This window comes from Ranitomeya imitator, chromosome 5 (genome assembly GCF_032444005.1).
Source record: "Ranitomeya imitator isolate aRanImi1 chromosome 5, aRanImi1.pri, whole genome shotgun sequence".
NCBI classification, from domain to species: Eukaryota; Metazoa; Chordata; class Amphibia; order Anura; family Dendrobatidae; genus Ranitomeya; species Ranitomeya imitator.
The window spans coordinates 72,773,361-72,801,236 of record NC_091286.1 but is presented as its reverse complement, the minus strand read 5'-3'; the positions used below and the strand labels follow the sequence as shown (position 1 = coordinate 72,801,236).

At 42.5% G+C, this 27,876-nt stretch overlaps 1 protein-coding gene across 1 annotated transcript; it reads left to right on the top strand.

Annotated features, from left to right (window-relative positions):
- LOC138681354 (retinol dehydrogenase 7-like) lies at positions 1–26,097 on the top strand. The gene is made up of 4 exons (XM_069768795.1): positions 1–491; positions 14,081–14,233; positions 20,425–20,555; positions 25,509–26,097. Exons 1-4 carry the CDS (start codon positions 98–100, stop codon positions 25,854–25,856), a joined length of 1,026 nt encoding a protein of 341 aa, XP_069624896.1. The 5' UTR covers positions 1–97; the 3' UTR covers positions 25,857–26,097.
- The last annotated feature ends 1,779 nt before the right edge of the window (positions 26,098–27,876 follow it).

Sequence of the window (27,876 nt, the reverse complement as noted above, 5' to 3'; positions counted from 1 at the left end):
TAAAGCACAAAGCACCAGTGTTTCCAGTCTTCCCACAATGTGATGCCAGTGAGTGTGACTTGTGACATGGGAGTGTTTTTCCTCTAGTGCTGACTGAATGTTGAACACTGAAGCTGGAGCTATGGTCTCTGTTCCTTGGCTGAGGTCCTGCTGCCTGGACTCACAGACCCTTGTATATATATTGCTCTTTGGACTATTGGCGATTGTAATCTATACAAAGCTAAGAGACGAAGATGTATTCTTCAATCCTCAGGGAAGAGCGGTGCTCATCACAGGCTGTGACTCGGGCTTTGGAAACCTGCTGGCTCTCCGGATGCTCGATATGGGATTCACGGTCTTTGCTGCTTGTCTTTTTCCAGATGGAGACGGAGCTCAGGCTCTGATAAACCATTCATCCCCTGGGCAGGTGAAAGTCATCAGGCTAGATGTGACCAGTGATGAAGAGGTGGAGAAGGTGAAACAATACGTGAAGGAAAATCTCCCCGACAAAGGTAATTACTAATTATTTTATTTTTAAGCATTGCGTAAAGCCTAAGGCTGGACTCACAGCCAGAATGTGCATCGTGGTCTGAGACATGGATGAGTGAGTCCGACCGTAGGCTGGGATTCCACATGGTGCTTGTCGGTTGATATATTTTATTGGCCACCACAGTCAAAACACATGAAAACAGAATTAGGCTACGTTCACACCAGGTGCTTTTGCTGCATTTTTTCAATGCTAATTTTCAGCTGTGTTTCACAGTACCAGCAAAGCCCATGAGATTTCAGAAATCTCATGCACACACATTGGCTTTTTTGTCATCAGGATTTTGTGCTTTGAATGTTCTTTTGGTCACAGAGCATGTCACTTCTTTCAGTGTTTTTTACCCAGTGACTTGAATGGGTGGTGAAAAAATGCAGGAATCATGTCTTGCTGCATTTTTGATGCCAAAACCTGATTCTACGGAATAGGGCTTTTTTTTCCAACACTAAACTTTTTCAGCACGCACAAGAGACAAATCTTGCATGCTTAAACAGCAAAAAAAAAAAGCACCAAAAAGACATAAAAAACGCAGCGTAAGGCCGGCGTCACACTCAGTGTAGGGAAATACGGTCCGTTATTTACATGCGTAATATGCAGAAATGATACCAAAACAGTGATCCATATGTCATCCGTAGGCAGGATGTGGCAGCGCATTTTACACATGTCATCCTCCGTATGTAATACGTATGGCATCCGTACTGCGTTTTTTTCTCGCAACCTTGCAAAAAGGACACATAATGGATCCATGGGCTCAAATATTCGTGAAAACATATACGGTATACAGTATATATATATATATGTTTATATATATATATATATATATCATAAAAGTCGGTAATTCAATTGCCAGCTTTTGCTATCTCCTTATCAAACCCGGCAGGATACGAGACATGGTTCACATACAGTAAACCATTTCATATCCCTTATTTTTTTACATATTCCTCACTACTGTTAGTAGAGTCTGTGTGCAAAATTTGGGGGCTCTGTTAACCCCTTTCTGACATGGGACGTACTATCCCGTCGAGGTGGGGTGGGCCCCCATGACCACGGACGGGATAGTACGTCCAGCGCGATCGGCGGCGCTCACGGGGGGAGCGCCGCCGATCGCGGCCGGGTCTCAGCTGTTTATCGCAGCTGACATCCGGCACTATGTGCCAGGAGCGGTCACGGACCGCCCCCGGCACACCGTGCCGGCGGTATAGGGAAGCTTCCCGCAGGGAGGGGGCTCCCTGCGGGCTTCCCTGAGCCCCCTGCAGCAACGCGATGTGATCGCGTTGCTGTGAGGGTCTCACCTCCCTCCCTGCTTCCTCCAGCCCCGGATCCAAGATGGCCGCGGATCCGGGTCCTGCAGGGAGGGAGGTGGCTTCACAGAGCCTGCTTAGAGCAGGCACTGTGAAGGCTGCAGCGCTGCATGTCAGATCAGTGATCTGACAGAGTGCTGTGCACACTGTCAGATCACTGATCTGTGATGTCCCCCCCTGGGACAATGTAAAAAAGTAAAAAAAAAAATTTTCAAAATGTGTAAAAAAAAAAATAAAAAAAAATATTCCTAAATAATGAAAAAAAAATATATATATTATTCCCCTAAATACATTTCTTTATCTAAATAAAAAAAAAAACAATAAAAGTACACATATTTAGTATTGCCGCGTCCGTAACGGCCTGACCTATAAAACTGGCCCACTAGTTAACCCCTTCAGTAAACACCGTAAGAAAAAAAAAAAAAACGAGGCAAAAAACAACGCTTTATTATCATACCGCCGAACAAAAAGTGGAATAACACGCGATCAAGAAGACAGATATAAATAACCATGATACCGCTGAAAGCGTCATCTTGTCCCGCAAAAAACGAGCCGCCATACAGCATCATCAGCAAAAAAAAAAAAAAGTTATAGTCCTGAGAATAAAGCGATGCAAAAATAATTATTTTTTCTATAAAATAGTTTTTATCGTATAAAAGCGCCAAAACATAAAAAAATGATATAAATGAGGTGTCGCTGTAATCGTACTGACCCGAAGAATAAAACTGCTTTATCAATTTTACCAAACGCGGAACGGTATAAACGCCTCCCCCAAAAGAAATTCATGAAGAGCTGGTTTTTGGTCATTCTGCCTCGCAAAAATCGGAATAAAAAGCGATCAAAAAATTTAACGTGCCTGAAAATGTTACCAATAAAAACGTCAACTCGTCCCGCAAAAAACAAGACCTCACATGACTGTGTGAACCAAAATATGGAAAAATTATAGCTCTCAAAATGTGGTAACGCAAAAAATATTTTTTGCAATAAAAAGCGTCTTTCAGTGTGTGACGGCTGCCAATCATAAAAATCCGCTAAAAAACCCGCTATAAAAGTAAATCAAACCCCCCTTCATCACCCCCTTAGTTGGGGAAAATTTTAAAAAATGTATTTATTTCCATTTTTCCATTAGGGCTAGGGTTAGGGCTAGGGTTAGGGCTAGGGTTAGGGCTAGGGTTAGGGCTAGGGCTAGGGTTAGGGCTAGGGTTAGGGCTATGGTTAGGGCTAGGGTTAGGGTTAGGGTTAGGGCTAGGGTTAGGGCTATGGTTAGGGCTAGGGTTAAGGCTACAGTTAGGGTTGGGGCTAAAGTTAGGGTTAGGGCTATGGTTAGGGTTAGGGCTACAGTTTGGGTTGGGGCTAAAGTTAGGGTTGGGGCTAGGGTTAAGGCTACAGTTAGGGTTGGGGCTAAAGTTACGGTTAGGGTTTAGATTACATTTACAGTTGGGAATAGGGTTGGGATTAGGGTTAGGTGTGTGTCAGGGTTAGAGGTGTGGTTAGGGTTACTGTTGGGATTAGGGTTAGGGGTGTGTTTGGATTAGGATTTCAGTTATAATTGGGGGGTTTCCACTGTTTAGGCACATCAGGGGCTCTCCAAAAGCGACATGGCGTCCGATCTCAATTCCAGCCAATTCTGCGTTGAAAAAGTAAAACAGTGCTCCTTCCCTTCCGAGCTCTCCCGTGTGCCCAAACACGGGGTTTACCCCAACATATGGGGTATCAGCGCACTCAGGACAAATAGGACAACAACTTTTGGGGTCCAATTTCTCCTGTTACCCTTGGGAAAATACAAAACTGGGGGCTAAAAAATAATTTTTGTGGGAAAAAAAAAGATTTTTTATTTTCACGGCTCTGCGTTATAAACTGTAGTGAAACACTTGGGGGTTCAAAGTTCTCACAACACATCTAGATAAGTTCCATGGGGGTCTAATTTCCAATATGGGGTCACTTGTGGGGGATTTCTACTGTTTAGGTACATTAGGGGTTCTGCAAACGCAATGTGACGCCTGCAGACCATTCCATCTAAGTCTGCATTCCAAATGGCACTCCTTCCCTTCCGAGCCCTCCCATGCGCCCAAACGGTGGTTCCCCCCAACATATGGGGTATCAGCGTACTCAGGACAAATTGGACAACAACTTTTGGGGTCAAATTTCTCCTCTTACCCTCGGGAAAATACAAAACTGGGGGCTAAAAAATAATTTTTGGGGGAAAGATTTTTTTTTTCAATTTTCACGGCTCTGCGTTACAAACTGTAGTGAAACACTTGGGGGTTCAAAGCTCTCACAACACATCTAGATGAGTTCCTTAGGGGGTCTAGTTTCCAAAATGGTGTCACTTGTGGGGGGTTTCTACTGTTTCGGTACATTAGGGGCTCTGCAAATGCAATGTGACACCTGCAGACCATTCCATCTAAGCCTGCATTCCAAATGGAGCTCCTTCCCTTCCGAGCCCTCCCATGCGCCCAAACAGTGTTTCCCCCCCCCCCCACATGTGGGGTATCAGCGCACTTAGAACAAATTGGACAACAAATTTTGGGGTCCAATTTCTCCTGTTACCCTCGGGAAAATACAAAACTGGGGGCTAAAAAATAATTTTTGTGGGAAAAAATTTTTGTTTTATTTTTACGGCTCTCCATTATAAACTTCTGTGAAGCCCTTGGTGGGTCAAAGTGCTCACCACACATGTAGATAAGTTCCTTAGGGGGTCTACTTTCAAAAATGGTGTCACTTGTGGGGGGTTTCTACTGTTTAGGTACATTAGGGGCTCTGCAAACGCAATGTGACACCTGCAGACCATTCCATCTAAGTCTGCATTCAAATGGCACTCCTTCCCTTCCGAACCCTCCCATGCGCCCAAACAGTGGTTCCCCCCACATATGGTGTATCATCGCACTCAGGACAAATTGGGCAACAAATTTTGGGGTCCACTTTCTCCTGTTACCCTCGGGAAAATACAAAACTGGGGGCTAAAAAAATAATTTTTGTGGGAAAATTTTTTTGTTTTATTTTTACGGCTCTGCATTATAAACTTCTGTGAAGCACTTGTTGGGTCAAAGTGCTCACCACACATCTAGATAAGTTCCTTAGGGGGTCTACTTTCCAAAATAGTGTCACTTGTGGAGGGTTTCAATGTTTAGGCACATCAGGGGCTCTCCAAACGCAACATGGCGTCCCATCTCAATTCTTGTCAATTTTGCATTGAAAAGTCAAACGGCGCTCCTTCCCTTCCGAGCTCTCCCATCCGCCCAAACAGTGGTTTACCCCCACATATGGGGTATCAGCGTACTCAGGACAAATTGTACAACAACTGTTGGGGTCCAATTTCTTCTCTTACCCTTGGTAAAATAAAAAATTGGGGGCGGAAAGTTAATTTTTGTGAAAAAAATATGATTTTTTATTTTTACGGTTCTACATTATAAACTTCTGTGAAGCACTTGGTGGGTCAAAGTGCTCACCACACATCTAGATAAGTTCCTTAAGTGGTCTACTTTCCAAAATGGTGTCACTTGTGGGGGGTTTCAATGTTTAGGCACATCAGGGGCTCTCCAAACGAAACATGGCGTCCCATCTCAATTCCAGTCAATTTTGCATTGAAAAGTCAAATGGCGCTCCTTCGCTTCCGAGCTCTGCCATGCGCCCAAACAGTGGTTTACCCCCACATGTGGGGTATTGTCGTGCTCAGGACAAATTGTACAACAATGTTTGGGGTCTATTTTCTCCTGTTACCCTTGGTAAAATTAAACAAATTGGAGCTGAATTACATTTTTTGTGAAAAAAAGTTAAATGTTCGTTTTTATTTAAACATTCAAAAAATTCCTGTGAAGCACCAGAAGGGTTAATAAACTTCTTGAATATGGTTTTGAGCACCTTGAGGTGTGTAGTTTTTAGAATGGTGTCACACTTGGGTATTTTCTATCATATAGACCCCTCAAAATGACTTCAAATGAGATGTGGTCCCTAAAATAAAATGGTGTTGTAGAAATGAGAAATTGCTGGTCAACTTTTAACCCTTATAACTCCCTAACAAAAAAAAATGTTGGTTCCAAAATTGTGCTGATGTAAAGTAGACATGTGGGAAATGTTACTTATTAAGTATTTTGTGTGACATATCTCTGTGATTTAATTGCATAAAAATTCAAAGTTGGAAAATTGCAAAATTTTCAAAATTTTCGCCATATTTCCGTTTTTTTCACAAATAAACGCAGGTAATATCAAAGAAATTTTACCATTGTCATGAAGTACAATATGTCATGAGAAAACAGTGTCAGAATCACTGGGATCCGTTGAAGCGTTCCGGAGTTATAACCTCACAAAGGGACAGTGGTCAGAATTGTAAAAATTGGGTCCGGTCATTAACGTGCAAACCACCCTTGGGGGTAAAGGGGTTAAAATAAAGGGTTAATTCACGGAAAAAAATTGCGTGGGCTCCCGCGCAATTTTCTCCGCCAGAGTGGGAAAGCCAATGACTGAGGGCAGATATTAATAGCCTAGAGAGGGACCATGGTTATTGCCCCCCCCCGGCTAAAAACATCTGCCCCCAGCCACCCCAGAAAAGGCACATCTGTGAGATGCGCCTATTCTGGCACCTAGCCTCTCTCCTCCCACTCTCCTGTAGCAGTGGGACATGGGGTAATAAAGGGTTACTGTCACCTTTCTATTGTAAGGTGACATTGAGCCTGGTTAATAATGGAGATGTGTCAATAAGACACCTATCCATTATTAATCCAATAGTAATAAAGGGTTAATAATACACACACACAATAAGAATAAAGTATTTAATTGAAATAAAAACACACAAGGGGTTATAAAATCTTTATTATACACTTAATCCACCTGAAGACCCTCGTTCTGTAAAGGAATAAAAATTAAAAAGCAACAATATCCGATACCTTTCTGTGGTGGCTGGGGGCAGATGTTTTTAGACGGGGGAGGGGGGGCAATAACCATGATCCCTCTCTAGGCTTTTAATATCTGCCCTCAGTCACTGGCTTTCCCACTCTGGCGAAGAAAATTGCGCAGGAGCCCACGCCATATTTTTCCGTGAATTAACCCTTTATTTTAACAGTTAGAGCCCCCAAATTTTGCACACAGCCTCTACTAACATTAGTAGTGAGGAATATGCAAAAAAAAGAGATATGAAATGGTTTACTGTATGTAAACCATGTCTCATATCCTGTCAGGTTTGATAAGGAGATAGCAAAAGCATGTAATTGAATTACCGGCTTTTATGCTATCTAGCGTAATATGAAATATAAATATATATGTGTCTCAATGACATCTATAATATAACGCTGGGAGCGTCACTCTGTCCGAAGCCTTTATAGACTGCGCAAGCGCCGGCGCAGTCTGGCCCCCACAGAGTGACGCTCCCAGGAGATCGCGGTATGCGTAAACACTGAACGCACACCGCGATCTCCACTGGAGAGTCAGGGACCACCAGGAGGGTAAGTATATTCACTTGTCCCCCATTCCAGCGCTGCGTGCGGCTCCGTCTCCCGGGTCCTCTGCTGTGACGTTCACAGTTCAGAGGGCGCGATGACGCGCTTAATGCGCGCCGGCGCCGCCCTCTGACTGAACAGTCACAGCCAGAGCCGGAAGATGGCGGCACACAGCGGTGGAATGGGACAGACAGGTGAGTATAGCAAGTGCTGGGGGCCTGAGCTAGCGGTGATACTGGCACCTGACCCCCACAGCGCGCCGATTTCCCCGCCTGCTCAGGCCCCCAGCACTGGAGCGTCTTATGGGGGCCATAAACCTTTATGGAGCAGTGTACGGGGGCATACACACTGGAGCGTCTTATGGGGGCCATAAACCTTTATGGAGCAGTGTAAGGAGGCATACACTATGGAGCATCTTATGGGGGCCATCAACCATAATGGAGCAGTGTACGGGGCATATACTATGGAGCATTTTATGGGGGCCATCAACCATAATGGAGCAGCTTATGGGGCATATGGATGGGAGAAGCAAATTAAAGAATGGTGGCGCAGGATGGGAGCAGCACATGACAGAACGGGGGCGCAGGATGGGAGCAGCACATGACAGAATAGGGCAGCACATGACAAAACGGGGGTGCAGGATGGAAGCAGCACATGACAGAACGGGCGCAGGATGGGAGCAGCACATTACAGAACAGGGGCACAGGATGGGAGCAGCACATGACAGAACGGGGGCACAGGATGGGAGCAGCACATGACAGAACGGGGGCACAGGATGGGAGCAGCACATGACAGGATGGGGGCGCAGCATGGGAGCAGCAAATGACAGAATGGAGGCGCAGGATGGGTGCAGAACATGTCAGAATGGAGGCACAGGATGGGTGCAGCACATGTCAGAATGGGGGCGCAGGATGGGAGCAGCACATGTCACAATGGGGGCGCAGGATGGGAGCAGCACATGACAGAATGGGGGCGCAGGATGGGTGCAACACATGACAGAATGGGGGCGCAAGATGGGTGCAACACATGGCAGGATGGGGGCGCAGGATGGGTGCAGCACATGACAGGATGGAGCAGCACATGTCAGAATGGGGGTGCAGGATTGGAGCAGCACATGTCAGAATGGGGGTGCAGGATGGGTGCGTGCAGCACATGACAGGATGGGGACTCAGGATGGAGCAGCTCATGACAGGATGGGGATGCAGGATGGAGCAGCTCATGACAGGATGGGGACGCAGGATGGAGCAGCACATACCAGGATGGAGACCATATACCAATATAGATGCTCGCCACCCGGGCGCAGAACGGGTTCAATAGCTAGTATATATACCTATACTATGTGTAGACATTTATTAGATCTATTCTATTCTAACCTGTCAGTGTGATTTTACTGTACACCGCACTGAATTACCGGCTTTTCTCTAGTACACCAGGGTGTATTTCTCGCAAGTCACACTGATGGTCCGTGAGTAATCCGTATTTTTCTTGCGCCCATAGACTTTCATTGGCGGATTTTTTGCGCAATACGCTGACAAACGCAGCATGCTACGATTTTCTCAGCCCGTAAAATACGGCTGAGAAATATACGGCAGATAGGAGCTGCCCCATAGAGAATCATTGGTCCATGTACAATGCGTTGTTTTTGCGCCTCTCATACATCCGTAAAACTCTCTAGTGGGACGCCGGCCTACAACACAAGAAAAAACAAGGAAAACATTCTTTTTTTCTGCAACGTCTTTACTGCCAACCTGAAAAAACGCCCGGTGTGAACTTACCCTTAATGTGGTTGTCAGACATATGGTGCTGCTTATCCCCAAGAACTTTGTGTAATCTTTTAAGGTAAAACGTGGAACTGCACCTGCCAATTATTACTCAGGTTCAACTCTTATTTGAGGAGGAATCCACTTCAGAAATCACTGGGAGGCGATGGGAAGGGGGGAATTTGCAGGGGGAAAAAAAACTTTCTGAAGGTTTTTTTTTTACTTTTTGGTAAGGTTTTAATGTGGCATAATTTCTGCACTTATCATGTAAATTTGTTTACTTTCTCATTTGTTTTCAATGCATTTTTGAGAGCTTTTATTTTTTACATGCGTTTTGCTGCATTTTTTTGGGGTGGGGAGGGCATGATTTAAGTAAAGCCACTTTGCTTTTGATACTTGCTGGTATTTGGCTTTGATAAAACATCATTGATCCAATCATGTACTAGTGTGTTTTTGCACAAAAAATGCATTCAGGCTATGTTCCCACAATGAGCTTTTGGTGCGTTTTTGACGCTGCGTATTTTTGCAGAATCAAAAACGCAGTGTCTTACAGTTCCAGCAAAGTAGATGGGATTTATAGAAATCTCAAGCACACTGTGCTTCTTGTTAACACTGTGTAAACCGACCTATGCTGCGTGTTTCAAATCCACAACATGTCAATTTTTCTTGCGGGTATTCTGAGTTTTCTGTGCATATTTTCCCCATAGACTTGCATTAGATGGGTAAAATCTGCAGGTAAAAAACGCACATGCGCTTTTAGGGTATGTGCACACGTCAGGATTTCTGGCAGAAATTTTCCTGACAAAAACCGGACATTTCTGCCAGAAATCCGCATGCGTTTTTTTTCAGCAGTATTTGTGCAGATTTTTTGCGTTTTTTCCAGACACTCCAATTTAATGGGAAATCCAATTTAATGGGCAGAAATCTCATGCCCACTATGTGTCCAGAGATGCCTGCAGCTCACCAGCAGAGACGGACATGCGGCGCATCTCTCCAGACTGCAGCATGTCTATTTATCTTGTGGAGACACAAGCCTCCGAAAGCTAAATCTCATCCATACACCATACTGACTCAGTGAATTCGCACGGTTCAATGAACACATGCGGATTCACCTGCGTTTAACAGTCGGCAGCGCTTTGGACGCAGCGGACATGTGCTGCATCCAACGGACTGCCAATTCCAGAACGTCTACACATACCCTAAAGCTCAGCACAAGTACTGCTGTAACACATTCATCCATCAGTAGTTTGTTCTGAGACTGCACTGTTATTATCGTGTTTACATATAGATAACAGAGTATCTGAACAAGCACACAGGTCATACCCATGATGATTAGGAGACCTGTTGTGAAAGCTGGGGCTGGTGATTTTACCAGATTTATAACTGCATCTCTTCAGATTGTAAGATGGAGGGGGAACAGATAATGGCTTTATAGAAGAAATCAAATGACTGGGGTGTTAAGAGTTAACTCACCTCCAGGAATGTAACTACTGGGCACTGTTCCCCAGGGTCTGGACTCAAAGCTCCATGGAAATGAGCTGTGCACTATAAAAAAGTAAATCTATCATTGCAGGGTAATGACAGCAAATAAAAAGTAAGTCAATTGCAAACTTGTTTATTTTCATGCTGCCTAACTAATTGATGTGAATTGGTCAGTAGATTTTTGCTAATTAATCTGAGAGAAGAATATTGTAGGAGCAGAGAGCCTGATTCCTGGGATGTGTCCCTTGGTGTACTTTCAATACCATTAGTGTTTTATGAAAAGGAGATTATCATTAGAGGACTAGGAGTATATACCTTGAGCGCGTATACTCTTCAGTGGCCTCAGACACACAATGCATTTAGGGTTTAGGTGTTCTTATATTTATAGATTTTATGGTATAAAAAGATCTCTGGTAAATATCTGCTTTTCAGGAGTTATCTAAGGCCGAGATCACACACAGCGAGATACGGCCGAGTCTCGTTGGTTAAAACCCAGCTCTGGCACCGGCACTTCAGAGCGGAGCGTGCGGCCGCATAGCAATACATGCTCCGCTCCGGAGTGCTGGTGCCAGAGCTTGCTTTTAACCTGCGAGACTCGGCCGTATCTCGCTGTAGTGTGACTCCGGCCTAATAGTGTTTATACACTGACCGCGCTGCAGATGTACAGTGTACGGTCAGTTATTGATCAGGACATGTTGGCCGCCATTGTTCCAGTCAGCGCACGTAGTGTTTACAAAGGATGATGTGCTGATAAAAATAATGATCTTTTGAGAAAATCAAAAGACCATTTCAGCCAAAGAATGTGTGATCGGTTTGAGAGATCAATATCCTTTTTACTTTGCTCAGTCCCTGGGAAACAAGCTTTCCTATGAATCCAATAATCGTGCACCCTCAGTCTGCTCGCCCTCAGCATGGAAACAATATTTTCTGTAAGGACATGCAAAGTAACTCAAGTGAGCCAAATCAGATATCCATCAGTAAACAGCACTGTTATGGGGAAAGGGAGGAATTTGTCTCTCCTCCGTCCACAGCATGTTTCTGGTTGGATAAATAAAATACTGGCAGTAGACTTTGGGGCTCGGTGCGTGCTGGAGTTTTAATGCAGAATTATTGCAAATTTTATAAGGTAAAAGCAGTAAAGCGGAATCGTCTCACTGAAGCGTATCGGGATTCTTATGTAACGTTCGTATAAGTTAAATATTAATGGTTCCATGCAGATTGTTGTCAAAATACTAAGGTACAATAAATGCCTGCGGAGCCTGCATAAAAAGAAGTGTAGCAGCTTGAAGAATGCAATATGCTGGAGTTGTTTCTTCTTTCTCTTCTAAAGATAATTGCCATCTGTTGACAGGGAGCTTTTAGAAAGGCAACTATTTGCAGTGTGAGAATCTGTAAGATACAGAGGGCGATAATCAGGGGCGAGGGGCTGTTGTGGGGTGCCAGGGTGTGGGCGAACAAGTAAATAATGTCCAATCTGTTGTGCGGTTTGCGTAAAGTGGATAACACTATTGGTCCTGAAGACTCCGCTTGTCCCACGATTCCGAATCCAGATGCAACCACACAGTCAATAGACTTTTTAACAGTTCAACTATACACAGCAGATTTAGTTCAGTCTTAGTCATGGATACAGCACAGTACGTTAGTTTTGTTACAGTTCCTTCAGCCTGCACTATCCCTCTCTTGGCTGGCACTTCTTGCCCCTGGGATTTCCCGCCCGTCTCCTCAGCTTCCTAGAATCCCAAACCAATTCCTGTCTGTTGATTCCTATCTGGTTTCCCCTTTGGGGATGAAAGCAAGGCAAGCTCCCCCATACCCTTTTCAGGCTGTTGGCCTTCGACATTACGGGATGGGAGACTGAAATTTGCCGCAGCCATTCTCAAGATGCATTTTCCCTCCATTTTCTTAGTGTCCACGTGACCTTCAGCCCTCTGGCCTTGAACCACTGCTTCAATAACTCTTATCTATTTCAATCAACACCATCTCCAACTTATCTAAAACAAGGAGACCCTTCCCCTTATATTACCTGTGCCCCTCCATCTGGGGCTCTTCCTAGCTATAGCTATTACTTTGCTATACCTAATTTCTTGATGATACAACTGTGTCGACCATTGCATTTACCAATCCTAACTATGCTTATCACTCTATCTTATTCTTATACTTTACATTGTCCCTATGTTCTATATAAAACAATATCAGAACACACGTTATAGAAATACATTTACAACATCTTTAACAAAGTACGCATGAGTCATCCATAATAAGTTATCACAATATCTAAGCATTTTTCACATTAGTGCAACAAGCGTACCTGTTTTATTAGGAAGGGATGAAGGGTATGCTTGTCCCTGCATACTCTTACAAATTAACCAATTTCTTTCATAGCCCTGCCCCTTTTATTAGACACAGCTCTTTGTCCCAATCTCCGCCTACCTTAAATGGGTTGTCCAGTCTAAAACTATAAGTCTGCAGTCACCTCGCGTGAACTGCGATACATGATTGCTGTTAACGGCGCTGACACTGGAGAATCCTCAGAGCAAACAGTGCACAGAGTGACTGCAGACTTGTTGTTTTAGGCTAGACATCTCCTTTTAATAAAGAAACTTCCCAGAATAGTTGCTTCCAGGAGGCTTCGGGCAGATTTGACAATTCCAGGGAGATTTGTTGATGTTTCTGCGATTCCAGTAGGTTTCCACCTTTTCTGAGGATAAGGAAAACTCAAACTATGAAATTCCAGTAAGAAGCAGCACTATGGTGTGTAGTATGGTACGTGTTCATGCAGAATACTAGAACTTGAGCCACAAGGCACATGCTATGGCCCCAATTCATCAAGACCAACAATATTTTTCACTGGCCTTGATGTGGGGGACATGGTGAAGTAAGAAACTCCCGATTCATGAAAAGGTGCATGAATCGGGAGCATCGGACAAAACTCTTACACCAGTCCCTTCCACTAGTCCCTTGCTGGTGCAAGATTTCTGGCTTAAGTAACGCTACAGTTGGTCATGAATTAGAATAGCCATGGTGCCATGTTCATCATGCCCCAGCTCCAACCATTTTGGCGCAGTCGGAAGAAACTGGTGTAAAAATGCCAAGTCACGACATTTTTTTTCTCAACTCTGATTTTTTTATTTTAACCTTCCTATTTCTTATAACGGAGTTGGCATTTCACATATATGTGTACATGCTACAATTATCGTATTTGGCAGGCAATCTTTTATGCATGTCAGATGAATTTTCTGTCAGATAAGACAGATTTTAAGATTTTAGGCAGCTCAAAAGGGCATTTGCTCACACCAATTTTGGTGTGATTGCTGATTGGACAAAGATTGGTCATGTGCCTGTATGTAGAAGTGCGCCCTTACACATTTTACCCAATTGCTAACTACACAGTAGACTCAAAGCAATGGTGGATTATCTAGTCAGTCCAAGAATATCACAAGATGGCTCATCCCTAAGTCGATGTAACATTTTGCAATAGACATAAGCACAGCAGAGCTACTTTTTTAGATATACTGTATATTTTGTCTTAATTGTAGTTATTTCTTTACTGCTTTGATAAAAGTTGGTTTTGTTTTCTTCCAGGATTGTGGGGACTTGTGAACAATGCTGGGATATCCATGTGGGGAATGGTTGAATGGTTAACAATAGATAAATACCAAAAAGTTCTTAATGTTAACCTGCTGGGAAGCATCAGGACAACCCTGGCTTTTGCTCCACTTATCAGAAAAAATAAAGGTGAGATTTGTACTAGAAAAAAATGGCATAATAGGATTAGTTGTAATATGAAGTCCTAATTATTGAAAGATCTTGCGAACAGGGATGTGGTTGCCACCTGAGGCCTTAGTTGCTGCGGGTTTAGCTCTCCAGGGAATATAAAGAGCGGTGATTGTCTAGGCAGGAGCCTATAACAGTCATTTACTAGGGATAAGGCTGTCTAATACATGGGTATACAGTTACAGATGTCAGTTTTTTCTTTGGGAGTTCTCTATTTTACATGGAGATTCAATACGACACCCATAAGGGTCTATGCGGTCCTACTATACCTACCTCACTGATGTCAAATAGAGGGCTAAAATATAGAAAATATACGGCACTCCTAACTTGTGTAATGGTGCCCAATTAGGGTTCTAACACATAAAATATGTAGAAAAATACTTTTCACTCAAAAAGGGTTGAAGTTTATTTGGTATTCTATAATTTTAATGTTTCGGTCCTAACACTTGGACCTTCATCAGAACTGTATGTCATATAGAAATAAAAATAGACACACACAGAAAACACTGTGTTAACATGTACATGGCTCATCAAACATGTCGAAAGATCAACTGTTATAATAATGCCAGACATGGCGGAATGCGTCTAGTCAATTTTTTCAAAATAGAAAATATAATTATTGCAGCGAGATTGCCATAACAAAGTATGACACACAAAACAAAGACCCACAGACTAATCTTGTTTACATCATAGCGTTAGATAAATGTATAAATACCAGGACACATAAAGGTCTTGGTTTAGTTCTGTGTTGAGTTTCCAGTTTCTGCCACTAGGTAGTGATCTGTCTAGTGAAATAGATAGTAGTAGTGCTAGATCATGGAGGGGATTCTCAACTCAATATGAGTACTAACATCAAATTATCCGCATTGTATACCTGGGGTGGGTGTGAATCCAATAAGGCTCCCGAGGAAAGTGAAAATATTGGTGAAAACCTAAGTGAAAGGAAAAAATATACAATATACAAGTATAAGAGGAGGTTGAAACACATTGCAGTGCATCTTTATAAGCACACATACACTAGATAAAATAAGATGAATAAGTGTAAATGGGGTTTACCTGATTACCATCAGAGAGGTTCATCTGCCATATGGAGCCAGGTCTCCTCCCAGACTGTGAGTGTGTCAGTTACTTTGCAGTCTAAGGCACCGGGATAAAAGGACAAGGTGCAACTGCACTGGCTCCATACAGCAGAAGAACATGACCCCGTCTCTTTTCTGTGACACACACACAGCAGATTGCCTGCACAAAAAACACCACAACAGAAAAATCGGAATGTCTACTATAAGTCGGAGCATGGCCTTAACCCCTTAACGACCTATGACGTGCTATGTCCGTTATAGGTCGCCTTCCCCTCTTTGGTGCGGGATCTGGTGATTAGCCCGCACCTTTTCCAGCACAAGACAGCTAATCTGATCAGCCACAGTTTTGTGCACTTCTGAAAAGAAGGACACTGCTGAACAGGGACTAGACGGAGTCCAGAGTAATTCTGCTGCCTCATTATAGTGAATGGATCCCTCTGGGGTTTCATCTGAATCAGGTCACTCAGAGATTAGATGGAAACCCCAAAGTAAGTGCTCAGCGTAGAACGCCGCATAAATGGGATCCCAAAAGTTATGTAAAATGTTCACAATAAAAGCTTCAACTCAATCCAGAAAAAAGCAAGTCCCCACTAAGGTCCATAATCTGTTAATGGAAATATAGGGGGCTTCCACGTTACTGGTAGTACAAAGACTCTGGAAAAGCTGAATTGCTCCTCACCTTCCAAAAGAAATTCAGCAAATTCTCCACTCCCAAATCCAAATGCCCCCCTCCCTTCTGAGCCCCACAGTGTACCTAATCCACATGTCTGGCAATTCTGAAGCGATGAGAGTTAACATGGGTGCATGTCTCCAGAAGCACAGGCTGGGCATAACGTATTGGTGACTGCATGCAACGTACTGGTCAGTACAACAGCAGTTTGCAATTTTCACTCGGCAAAGTTCATTGCTGCTTGTTTCTGGAAAATACCCATGGAATCAAAATGGTCACTACACCTGTAGATAAATTCCCAAAGGTGTATAATTTCCAAAATGGGGCCACTTGAGGGGGGATTCTGCTCTTTTAGCAATTAGGGGATCTGTATATGGCGTCCGCAAACCGTTCTAGGAAAATTTGCACTCCAGAAGGCAAATAGCTCTCAGCTCCTTCCGAGTCTCTCCATATGGCTAAGTAGCACTGTACAGTCACATATGGGGAATTGCCACGTTCAGTAGAAATTGTGGGAGAAATTATGGTGCCATTTTTACCCACTTCTTGTGTGAAAATGTAAAATCTGGGCCTAAAGCAAAATTTTGGTGGTAAAAATGTAGTTATGTTTTCTTCACTGCCCCATGGTATAAAAGTCTGTGACACACCCGTGGTGTCAATATGATCACTGCACCCCTAGATGAATTCATTGAGAGGTATAGTTTGTAAAATGGGGTCACTTATGGGGGATTCTGCTGTTCTGGAACTTCATGGGCTCTTCCAGTGGGTTATGGCACCTGCAAACCATAATTGTAAAATCTGGCGCTCCTTGCCTTCTGAGCTTTGCACTGTGCCTGAAAAATATTTCCCGATTTTTACACGTAGGCTATTGGTGCCCTCAAGAAAAAATGTACCTCAGTTTGTTGTAAAAAAAAATTCCTACTAACCCATAGAAAATTAAAAACTTAGGGCTTAAACAACATTTTAGTGGTAAAAATGTAATTTATTCTTTCTTCTCTACTCAATGGTATAAAATTCTGTGAGGCACATGTGGTGTCAATATGATCACTGCACCCCTAGATGAATTCATTGGGGAGTGTAGTTTGTAAAATGAGTTCACATACAGGTGGTTTCTGTTGTTCTGGCACTTCAGGGGCCCTGCCAATTTAACAAGGCACCCTCAAACCATTCCAGCAAAATCTGTACTCCAATATGGTGCCTCTTCCTTCCTGAGGTAATGAGTGGAGGACAGAGGAGCCTCTTGAAGAAGAAGTTACAGGTCTGTGAGCCAGAAATCTTGCATGTTTTTAGGTGATCAAATACTTATTTTCCACCACAATTTGCAAAATAAATCTTGCCAAATCAGACAAGGTGATTTTCTGGATTTGTTTTCTCATTTTGACTGTCATAGTTGTGGTCTACCTATGATATCATCTTTAAGTGGGAGAACTTGCACAATTGGTGGCTGACTAAATACTTTTTTCCCCACTGTATCTAGATCAGTTACCTGAGGGGTCTAGTTTCCAAAATGGTGTCACTTGTGGTGGATTTTCACTGTTTAGGCACATCAGAGGCTCCCAAATATGACATGGTGTCCGCCAATTGTTCCAGCAAATTTTGCATTTAAAAAGTCCCTTCCGAACTCAGTTGTGGGCCCAAACAGTGGTTTTCTCCCTCATATGGTGTATCGGCATGCTCAGGAGAAATTACACAACACATTTTGTGGTCCCTTATTTCCTGTTACCCTTGTCAAAATACAAAAATTTGGATCTGGAGTGATTTTTTTGAGAAAGTAAAATGTTCATTTTATTTCTACATTCCAAAAATTCCTATGAATGTGGTTCTTGAATGTGGTTTTTTAGCATCTTGAAGGGTGCAGCTTCTAGAATGGTGTCACTTTTTGTTATTTTCTATCATATAAACCCCTCAAAGTGACTTCAAATGTGAGGTGGTCCCTAAGGAAAAAAAATAGTTTTGTAAATTTTGTTGGAAAAATGAAAAAAAATCACTGGTCAACTTTTAACCCTTAACTTCCTAACGAAAAAAATGTTGCTTCCAAAATTGTGTCGATGTAATGTAGACATGTGGGAAATTAACTATTTTGTGCGACATATCTCCGATTTAAGGGCATGAAAATTCAAAGTTTGAAAATTGCCAAATTTTCTACATTTTTGCCAAATTTCCATTTTTTTCACAAATAAACGCAAGCCATAGCTAATACATTTTACCACTATCATGAAATACAATATGTCATGAAAAAACAATCTCCGAATCATCAGGATCCGTTGATACGTTTCAGAGTTATAACCTCATAAAGGGACAGTGGTCAAAATTGTAAAAATTGGCCCAGTCATTAATGTGCAAACCACCTTTGGGGGTAAAGGGATTAAATAGCTTGACAGGCATTTCAGCAATTAAATAATAGCAATTTGAGCTAGAGAGTACTTGTCCTATATGGAGCCGACGCAGCTTTTGAGCTCACTTTATACAGTGGGGCAAAAAAGTATTTAGTCAGTCAGCAATAGTGCAAGTTCCACCACTTAAAAAGATGAGAGGCGTCTGTAATTTACATCATAGGTAGACCTCAACTATGGGAGACAAACTGAGAAAAAAAAATCCAGAAAATCACATTGTCTGTTTTTTTAACAATTTATTTGCATATTATGGTGGAAAATAAGTATTTGGTCAGAAACAAAATTTCATCTCAATACTTTGTAATATATCCTTTGTTGGCAATGACAGAGGTCAAACGTTTTCTGTAAGTCTTCACAAGGTTGCGACACACTGTTGGTATGTTGGCCCATTCCTCCATGCAGATCTCCTCTAGAGAAGTGATGTTTTTGGCTTTTCGCTTGGCAACACGGACTTTCAACTCCCTCCAAAGGTTTTCTATAGGGTTGAGATCTGGAGACTGGCTAGGCCACTCCAGGACCTTGAAATGCTTCTTACGAAGCCACTCCTTCGTTGCCCTGGCGGTGTGCTTTGGACCATTGTCATGTTGAAAGACCAAGCCACGTTTCATCTTCAATGCCCTTGCTGATGCAAGGAGGTTTGCACTCAAAATCTCACGATACATGGCCCCATTCATTCTTTCATGTACCCGGATCAGTCGTCCTGGCCCCTTTGCAGAGAAACAGCCCCAAAGCATGATGTTTCCACCACCATGCTTTACAGTAGGTATGGTGTCTGATGGATGCAACTCAGTATTCTTTTTCCTCCAAACACGACAAGTTGTGTTTCTACCAAACAGTTCCAGTTTGGTTTCATCAGACCATAGAACATTCTCCCAAAACTCCTCTGGATCATCCAAATGCTCTCTAGCAAACTTCAGACGGGCCCGGACATGTACTGGCTTAAGCAGTGGGACACGTCTGGCACTGCAGGATCTGAGTCCATGGTGGCGTAGTGTGTTACTTATGGTAGGCCTTGTTACATTGGTCCCAGCTCTCTGCAGTTCATTCACTAGGTCCCCCCGCGTGGTTCTGGGATTTTTGCTCACCTTTCTTGTGATCATTCTGACCCCACGGGGTGGGATTTTGCATGGAGCCTCAGATCGAGGGAGATTATCAGTGGTCTTGTATGTCTTCCATTTTCTAATTATTGCTCCCACTGTTGATTTCTTCACTCCAAGCTGGTTGGCTATTGCAGTTTCAGTCTTCCCAGCCTGGTGCAGGGCTGCAATTTCGTTTCTGGTGTCCTTTGACAGCTCTTTGGTCTTCAGCATAGTGGAGTTTGGAGTCAGACTGTTTGAGGGTGTGCACAGGTGTCTTTTTATACTGATAACAAGTTTAAACAGGTGCCATTACTACAGGTAATGAGTGGAGGAAAGAGGAGACTCTTAAAGAAGAAGTTACAGGTCTGTGAGAGCCAGAAATCTTGATTGTTTGTTTCTGACCAAATACTTATTTTCCACCATAATATGCAAATAAAATGTTAAAAAAACAGACAATGTGATTTTCTGGATTTTTTTTTCTCAGTTTGTCTCCCATAGTTGAGGTCTACCTATGATGTAAATTACAGACGCCTCTCATCTTTTTAAGTGGTGGAACTTGCACTATTGCTGACTGACTAAATACTTTTTTGCCCCACTGTATACCCACACTGTCTCTACATTATCAGGAAGCAGTTAAACTTGAGTTTGCTACAAAATAAATTAAAATGATAATGCTTCTCTGGTTTTCATCTTCAAAAGTTTTTCATTTTTGTTTGTGTACTAACTGTATTTACTCAGGTGCAACATTTTTCAGCTGCAAAAACCTGTCTGACAGCCATTGTTAGAATACTTGTCCAGCAAACTTTGTATCAACTTGTTTTTTTTTGCTATCAACTTGTACACCCTTTTTTTTCTAAACATGTCCTGGAGCTTTCGCACACCCGTCTGCTTTATTATGATTATATCTTTCTGTTAACCTATAATATATTTGCAGGTCGCATGGTGTTTTTATCGAGCACAAATGCATACATAAGTATGCTAAATAGTATTTATTCAATGAGCAAAGCTGGGCTGGAGAAATTCTGCGATTGCCTCCGACTAGAAATGAAAAAATTTGGGGTGCAGGTAAGACTCTTGTATTTTTGCTTTTTCATTATTTAGTAGCAGAGCCAAGCTTCCCAATGACCCACAAAAAATAGCTGCCACCACCAATCATTTATACAGGCCGACTGGACACCCAACAGGTAGCGTATGGCTTCAGGGGTGCAGTTTACAGAGCAAGAAGAACAGAACTATTAAATTTTATAGATTTTATCTGGAAAAGTAGGAAGGGTTTATAAAAAAAAAAATATATACAGATATTACAAAATGGGAGTAAAACAATGCAGTATATATAATCATATTGTATAAAAGGGATAACAAAAGAAAAATTACTAAACCTGTGTCACATAATGGCTGAGTTTAGTGGAGGGAATCACTCCATTTAAGAAACTGACAGAACCACAACAAATTGTATCTTCCAGGACTGACAAATGTCAAAAACCCAGACTCTTTATTTTTATTAGATAAAGCTTATGCCCACATGCCCCCGCTTGGTGATCTGATATGGAAGGGGGGGGGGAGGCTGGTTGTGGGATATGCTAGGTCTTAGGCCATGTACACACAATGAGGATTTAGTGCGGATCCGCAGCGGATTTTTCCACGCAGAAACGCTGCAAATCCACACTGTGATGTACAGTACAATGTAAATCAATGGGAAAAAAAAAGCTGTGCAGAAAAATCCGCGCGGAAACGCTGCGGATTTAAAAGACGTGCATGTCACTTCTTTTGTGCAGATCTGCAGCGTTTCTGCACCCTTCCATTATAGAAATCCGCAGTGGTAAAAACCACAGAAAGTCCGCATAAAAACTGCACAAAATCCGCGGCAAATCTGCACCTGCGGTTTCTGCCAGGAGATGCAGATTTTGTGCAGAAAATTCTGCACCCCATTCTGCAACGTGTGCACATAGCCTTAAGAAGCTTATGAGATTGCCAACTTTCATGCTATCTTCACCCCTAGAGTTCCCAGGCAGGAGATGTTGTCGGCATGCTGCCTATTACGATTTTACCTTTCTATAAGAAATGAAACCTTGCATGAATAGCATCATCCATCTGAGCCAATATTAAGTTAGAAGCGTTCAGCCGGCCTTACGGTGATGTGAGTGAATGTGTTATGTTCGTCCCTTTGCAGAAAATATATCTGGCATAAATATTGGATCGGTGCAAACCTCAATATTCATCACTGATCACTGGCTCCAGAGTGTCTCAGATAATTCCTTTGAACAAAGGGAGCCCCTGTACTTGTCCGCTTCTGAGCACACGAATTCTAGACTTGGTGGCTGGTTCTCACCAAATCCCCTGTTGTAACTACCTGTGCATGGCAGGAGGTCCTATTTCAATGGAGGTGGAAGTATAAGCTCTTTCTCACTTCACTTGTTATAATTAATCCCATATCTTTAAAGTGAGGATCATCTCCGGAGAGGTCTCTACGGATTTTTACAATTTTTCTCTACAACAATAAATAGGCTTATGACCCTTACATCCTTATGGGATACATTGGACCTAATTTAATAAAGTCTTACACGAAAAATAGCCTTGCTGACATCAATCAGAGCACACATTTAATTATTAAAATGCCATGGAAAAAATACACTTTGCAATGTGATTAGTTCCAATGGGCAACAAGACTTTTTTCTGTTCTCAAGGTTTGATAAATGAGACCCAGTATGTAATCTTCTTTTTTTTTTTTTTTTTTTTTTTTTTTTAGGGCTATATTTTCTGCCTATGAGAAATCGGAAACAATTATGGTTAATTTTTATTTTTTTCTTCACGGAGTATGGACAAAATCAAAGGCAAATTTTTCTGTAACGTGACAGGGATTGCAGAACCCCTATTTATGTGTATGGCTTGATGATTTTCTTCTGATTTGATATAGAGTTCTCTATCGAACCATGGTCGAAATACAAGTGATATCTTTTCACATGTAAAATAAAGCAAAAAATACAAAATAACAAAAAAATGAAGTAAATAAAGCGTCTGAAGTTGCTGTACCACTTTATACGATTATACAGTAATAGAATAACATGGCTGCTTTCAATCGACAACCAGCGCCAAACTTTTCCACAGCACTGTGTGGTATTGAAACTTAGCTCGATTGAAGTAAATGAGGCTGACTGGAGTCCTACACAAAAAAAGTGGTCAGTAGAGGCCACGTTTAGAATAAAAACAGCCACGTTTTTCAAATCTTGCATGCTAAAATGATGACAGGAAAAATTGTGCAAAAATATACCCCCATGTACTGCTTAAAACCTTTCTAAATTAACTAGACGATGACCTAAAGCAACCTTCCAGTTCAGGGATAACATTTGATAGTCTGAGAAGCACTTTTGCTATTTTTTTGACACACCAGTTATTAATACTCTATATAACCCATCACTTATATATTTTATCCACAATCTAGAGGGCTGTTTTAATGTAAGATAGATTTTACATTTGTTAATATAAAAAAATGCTGAAATGTATGTTGCAATAAAAGGGGGGGGTGTGCTTTGGAAATATCCTGATGTTAAAATGGTTCAAATGCCAGCTGACTCTCTTTGACAATTTTGATTAAAGCTGCTCACATAAAAGAGCTGTTGGCTAGTAACGTGCGGCCGAGCGGTAGTCCCGACCGAGCTGCTGTCCGGTTGCACTCTGACACTCTATAGACAATGGGTGTCTCAATGGTATAGACAATGGTGTGCTGTGGAGTGCATCACACTCATTTGTAGGTGGTAAGCCTCCACTGCCTCCAGGTTTCCATCCTCAAGAGCCGCCGCACCCAATGCATAGTACACCAGGTTCTGTGAAATAGTCAAACTTTTACTAAAAAGTCCAAGTTCATCAGGTGGGACAGGGCACAGCACTGCAGACTTCCTTCTTCCTTAGCACAACTCCTCTTATGGACTACCCCCAAGCCCGCTGGCTCTATCAGCCCCAGGATTTATTGTCCACTTCGGCAGTGCACCCGGGCCCGGCCACCTGCCCCTCATGTCACTCCATGTCCATCGATCTCATGATGTTGGAAGACCAGGCCTGCGCCATGGTTCCTGAGCCAAGCCCTAGGCCCAAGACACTGTTGAAACGTCCAGCAGGGATCTCCATTTGGCCGCCCACTGACTTGAATATTTGGCCCATGCTGCCCCTAGCAACCCACCCCAACCAAACCTGACTTCTCTCCACACTTCACTTGCTGACACTAAACTCTCTCTAACCAGGAAGTGCCCCCTTCTTATCAGCACTAGTGCCCCCCACTGGGCTAATCCTGACCTTAACCATTTCCTACCTACATGCTAACCTTTTCTATATTCTATGCTGTCATAACCTTGTCCCTATGCTTTATTCATATTATGCTCTAACACTTTATACTGTACTTCACCATAATACATTATGTCACTTTACATTAGACACACGTTACTTTCACATAAAAAAAACACACGACGGTATTCACACAGTGCATCTGTCTTCAGGAGCAAGAACAGGGTAAGACAGTCCATATCCTTACAGGCGAATCCCTTGTTAGGCGGACGTCATCTCGACATAGATGGACATTATAACGTTTTTTGTCAATGCCGAAATGGCCGCCTATGGGCGACGGATCCGTCGTGACCGTCATTTCGGCGGATCCGTCGCCCCAATCCACTTTTTCAATTGCGCATGCTCCAAAAAGTAGATACTTTTCCCAGATAACCCCCAAGTAACGGATCCGTCAAAAAAACTGATCCGTTAGAACCGTTTTCTCAACAATTGCGATGGATCAGTCGATCCATCACTATGTCGGAAGTGGCTGACGCCAAACAACTGAAGTGTGAAAGAAGCCTTAGCCACAGCTATCTTATCTGGTCATCTCAAAAACAAGTGTGATCAGTCAATGATTTAAGTGGGATATTGCTATTTTATAATTAGTTTATAATGTTATTCCCAAACTTTACCATTTAAAGCCTGTCCTTAGTGTAGTACAGATATATAGTATATTCTATGTGTGAATAACCAAATATACGATACGATACACTTTATTGATCCCGTGGGAAATTATGGTATCACAGCAGCACAACTTACATCATAAAAATCATAAAATGAATTACTTAATTGACATGACAGATTGTTGACAGAAGAACATTATACATTAGAATAGGACATACACAGCGGGTGAACTGAGGAGTAGAAGAAATAAAGTAGACAATCACCTTTATGATTTAACCCTAATGTTATTGTTGTACATTCCCATAGCATTCCCTGGGGGGCACCTACACTGCTCAGTAATCTGCTTGACACAACTGCTCCCATCTGTACAAACTGTGGCCGATCTGATAGGTGGTCAGTTATCCAATTTTTCATCCCCACCTCCACCTTCATATCAGTCATCATATGCAAGCATTCAAGAGTTGTACCCTTACATGCCAAATACTGATGGACTATTTCAGTGAAAGGCCATCAATATTAAAGGGAACCTGTCAGCAGGATTGTGCACAGTAACCTACAGTGTCAGGTCGGCGCCGTTATTCTGGTGATGAAATCCGTCTTGTGGTTGTTTCACCTTTATTTTCAGCTTTGAGTTAATGATATGCTCGTGCCTCAGGGCAGCCTGTGGGGGGGTCTTCATGTGGTGCTCTGCTTACATATTCATCCTTATGGGCTTATGACAGGTCACTGATCCCTCATTGACCTGCCGCCTATTTTACTTAACCAAATTCTGTAGGGAGAAAATGAACTTTATTCCACCTGCAGCGTTCCGGTTTTGGTCACAGAGGCGGCACTAATTCAGTCACCTCTTTGAGAATACAGACGGCCTCTGTAACCGCACCCACGACTGACGCTGGGTCTGCATTAGGGCCGGCTGGCTGTCAGTCAGGGCCGGGGGGCGCAGTTACAGCCACCGCTCTTGTATTCTGTGAATAATGGATAACTTGTTTTCACCATACAACCACGTTTTAAAATCTCGCACTCACAAAAAACAATGTGAAGCTTTCATATTTCTCTTCTTGTTCTATTTGCTTGCAGGTATGTATTATCGAGCCTGGAAATTATGCTCCAGCGACGAATATTCAACCGTTTGTGGATGCAGAACAAATCTGGGACCCTCTGTCAGCAGAGGTAAAGGAAATCTGCAGCAAAGAATCCATAGGAAGTATCACCAACTTTGTAAGAGAGCAGCTTGAAAGCGGCAGCAGAAAGAGCCATGAAGTTGTGGACGCCATCATAGACGCTCTCACATCGCCTTCACCAAAACCTCGCTATCTAGTTGCCCGTCTTGTAGAACAACTTACTCTTTACCTCTATCTATGGCTTCCCACATCTCTTTTTGATCAATTTCTACTTTTTGCAGTAAGAAAAAGTGGGTGGTCTTAAAGTGAATTGTAGCGGAAAATTAAGAATGGCCGGAGTTCATCGCTTTGGCAGCAGATTTCTTGTTTAGGACAGACATAGGAAATATATAATATTTCCTTTCTTTTGGAGTTAATCAGAGTTTTGAAGCAGATAATGACCCAATGAACAAACTTATTAGGCAACTAGTGTCATCTAGGGGGCAGGGTAGTTGATGTCTTGATTTGGAGACATATTTTTGCAATAAACATGACATCCCAAAACATCACTGATTTTATTTCTCATTACTTGGAGTGGAGATATTTACAAAACCAATAACGACTATCCCTTTTAGGCTTCCCCCCCAAAAAAAATGCAAACTGTACAAATTGAAACAAGTAATGTTAAATTTAGTTTCTTTTTTTATGCTGAAAAATGAATAGCTTCTATTTGAAGGAAATCTGTCATGTTTTGCCATTTAATCTGAGAGCAGCACAACATAGGGACAGAGACCCTGATTCCAGTGATGTCACTTACTGAGCTGTTTGCTGTCGTTTTGATACAATCACTGTTTTTTTTTTCTGCTGCAGATCTACCAGTTCTCATGAATATGGAGGACTTACAAGTCCTCCAGTGATAATCTCCTGCTGATAACACTGTCATTTTATCAAAACTATAGTAAGCAGACCAGTAAGTGACACATCACTGAAGTCATGGTATCTGTCTCTAGATCACGCTGCTCTCGGATTGGGTGGCATAAACGTGGTGACAGATTCCCTTTAAAAGATGATCATAACAATATAATTGTATAAGAGAAAGAGAAGGCTGTGATGTTAAACATGTACTTTTCATCTGTGTTCACCAATGAACTGCCTGTCCCAGGTATCATTCAGCAAGGCAGCAAGTAAGGATCACCACCAAATAGCACTGACTTAGCACAAGAAGACGTAAGCCTGTGTCAGTGCAAATTAAATATTGACAAAGCGCCCAGGCCAGATGGCGTTCGTCCACAGATATTGAGCTCCGTAATTGACAGACCGCTGTATCTCATCTTCTGAGACTCTCATGTATCAGGGTCGGTGCCGCAGGATTGGAGGATGGCTGATGTTAGACTGATATTTAAGAAAGTCTGACATCAGTACCGTGTAGAGGTTTTGAGGGCATTATAAGAGATGACACTGCAAAAATATATTGCAGAGAATAATATAATAAATGACAACCAGCACGGATTCATGAAAGATAAGTCATGTCTAACCAACATGTTGGGTTTCTAGGAGGAGGTGATTTATTTGGAAAGGCATAGATTTTGTCCTAATCAAGTATTTTCGGCGTGCTCAGAAAAAATGCTTGAGTCGCTGTGGCGGCATGTATCACGCGGCTGTATGCCACAACACATGCAGGGATTGCCTGTCGAACAGCCGTGACAACTCGAGCATATTTTTCGAGCACGCTGAAAATAATAGATTAGGACACGAGCGTGCTCAGATAACACCTTATTCGAGCATGCTCGCTCTTCACTAGTAAGGAACTGTTTAAGGGACAGGAAACAAAACATGGTGCCCATAAGGAGCTGTGCTTGCACCAATTCTTTTTAATCTCTTTATTAATGACCTTGGGGATGGTATTGAAAGTAAAGTGTCAGTGACACGTAAGAAAATAAAAACTGAGCTTGACAGGACGATATTACAGAATCATCTGGACAAGATGTCCGAATGGGCAAACACAAGGCAAATGAGGTTAAGTATAGATAAATGTAGAGTAACACACCTTTGACGGATTGTCTATCGCTGCATATACAAAAAATGTGAGTATTCTCGGGACTATAAAACAGGAGAAGGACTTGGGTATTCTGGTTACAAGTAAGCTGAGCAGCAGCGCTCAATGTCAGGCAGCATCTGCATAAGCAAATAAGATTTTACGGTTTACAAAAAGAGGGATGAAATTGATGTGACACATTTCACATTCATAATAGTATGGGTGTCACTAGTACCGTAGCTACTGTAAAGAGTACAAGGGGCGGTTGCCCCAGGCCCCGTGCTCTGAGGGACCCACCCGAAGCTACGCT

Coding starts and splice junctions, on each gene's coding strand:
- LOC138681354 (XM_069768795.1), top strand. CDS start 98: ATGTTGAACACTGAAGCTGGAGCTATGGTCTCTGTTCCTTGGCTGAGG. Junction 492..14,080: donor GGAAAATCTCCCCGACAAAG/GTAATTACTAAT, acceptor GTTTTCTTCCAG/GATTGTGGGGACTTGTGAAC. Junction 14,234..20,424: donor ACTTATCAGAAAAAATAAAG/GTGAGATTTGTA, acceptor ATATATTTGCAG/GTCGCATGGTGTTTTTATCG.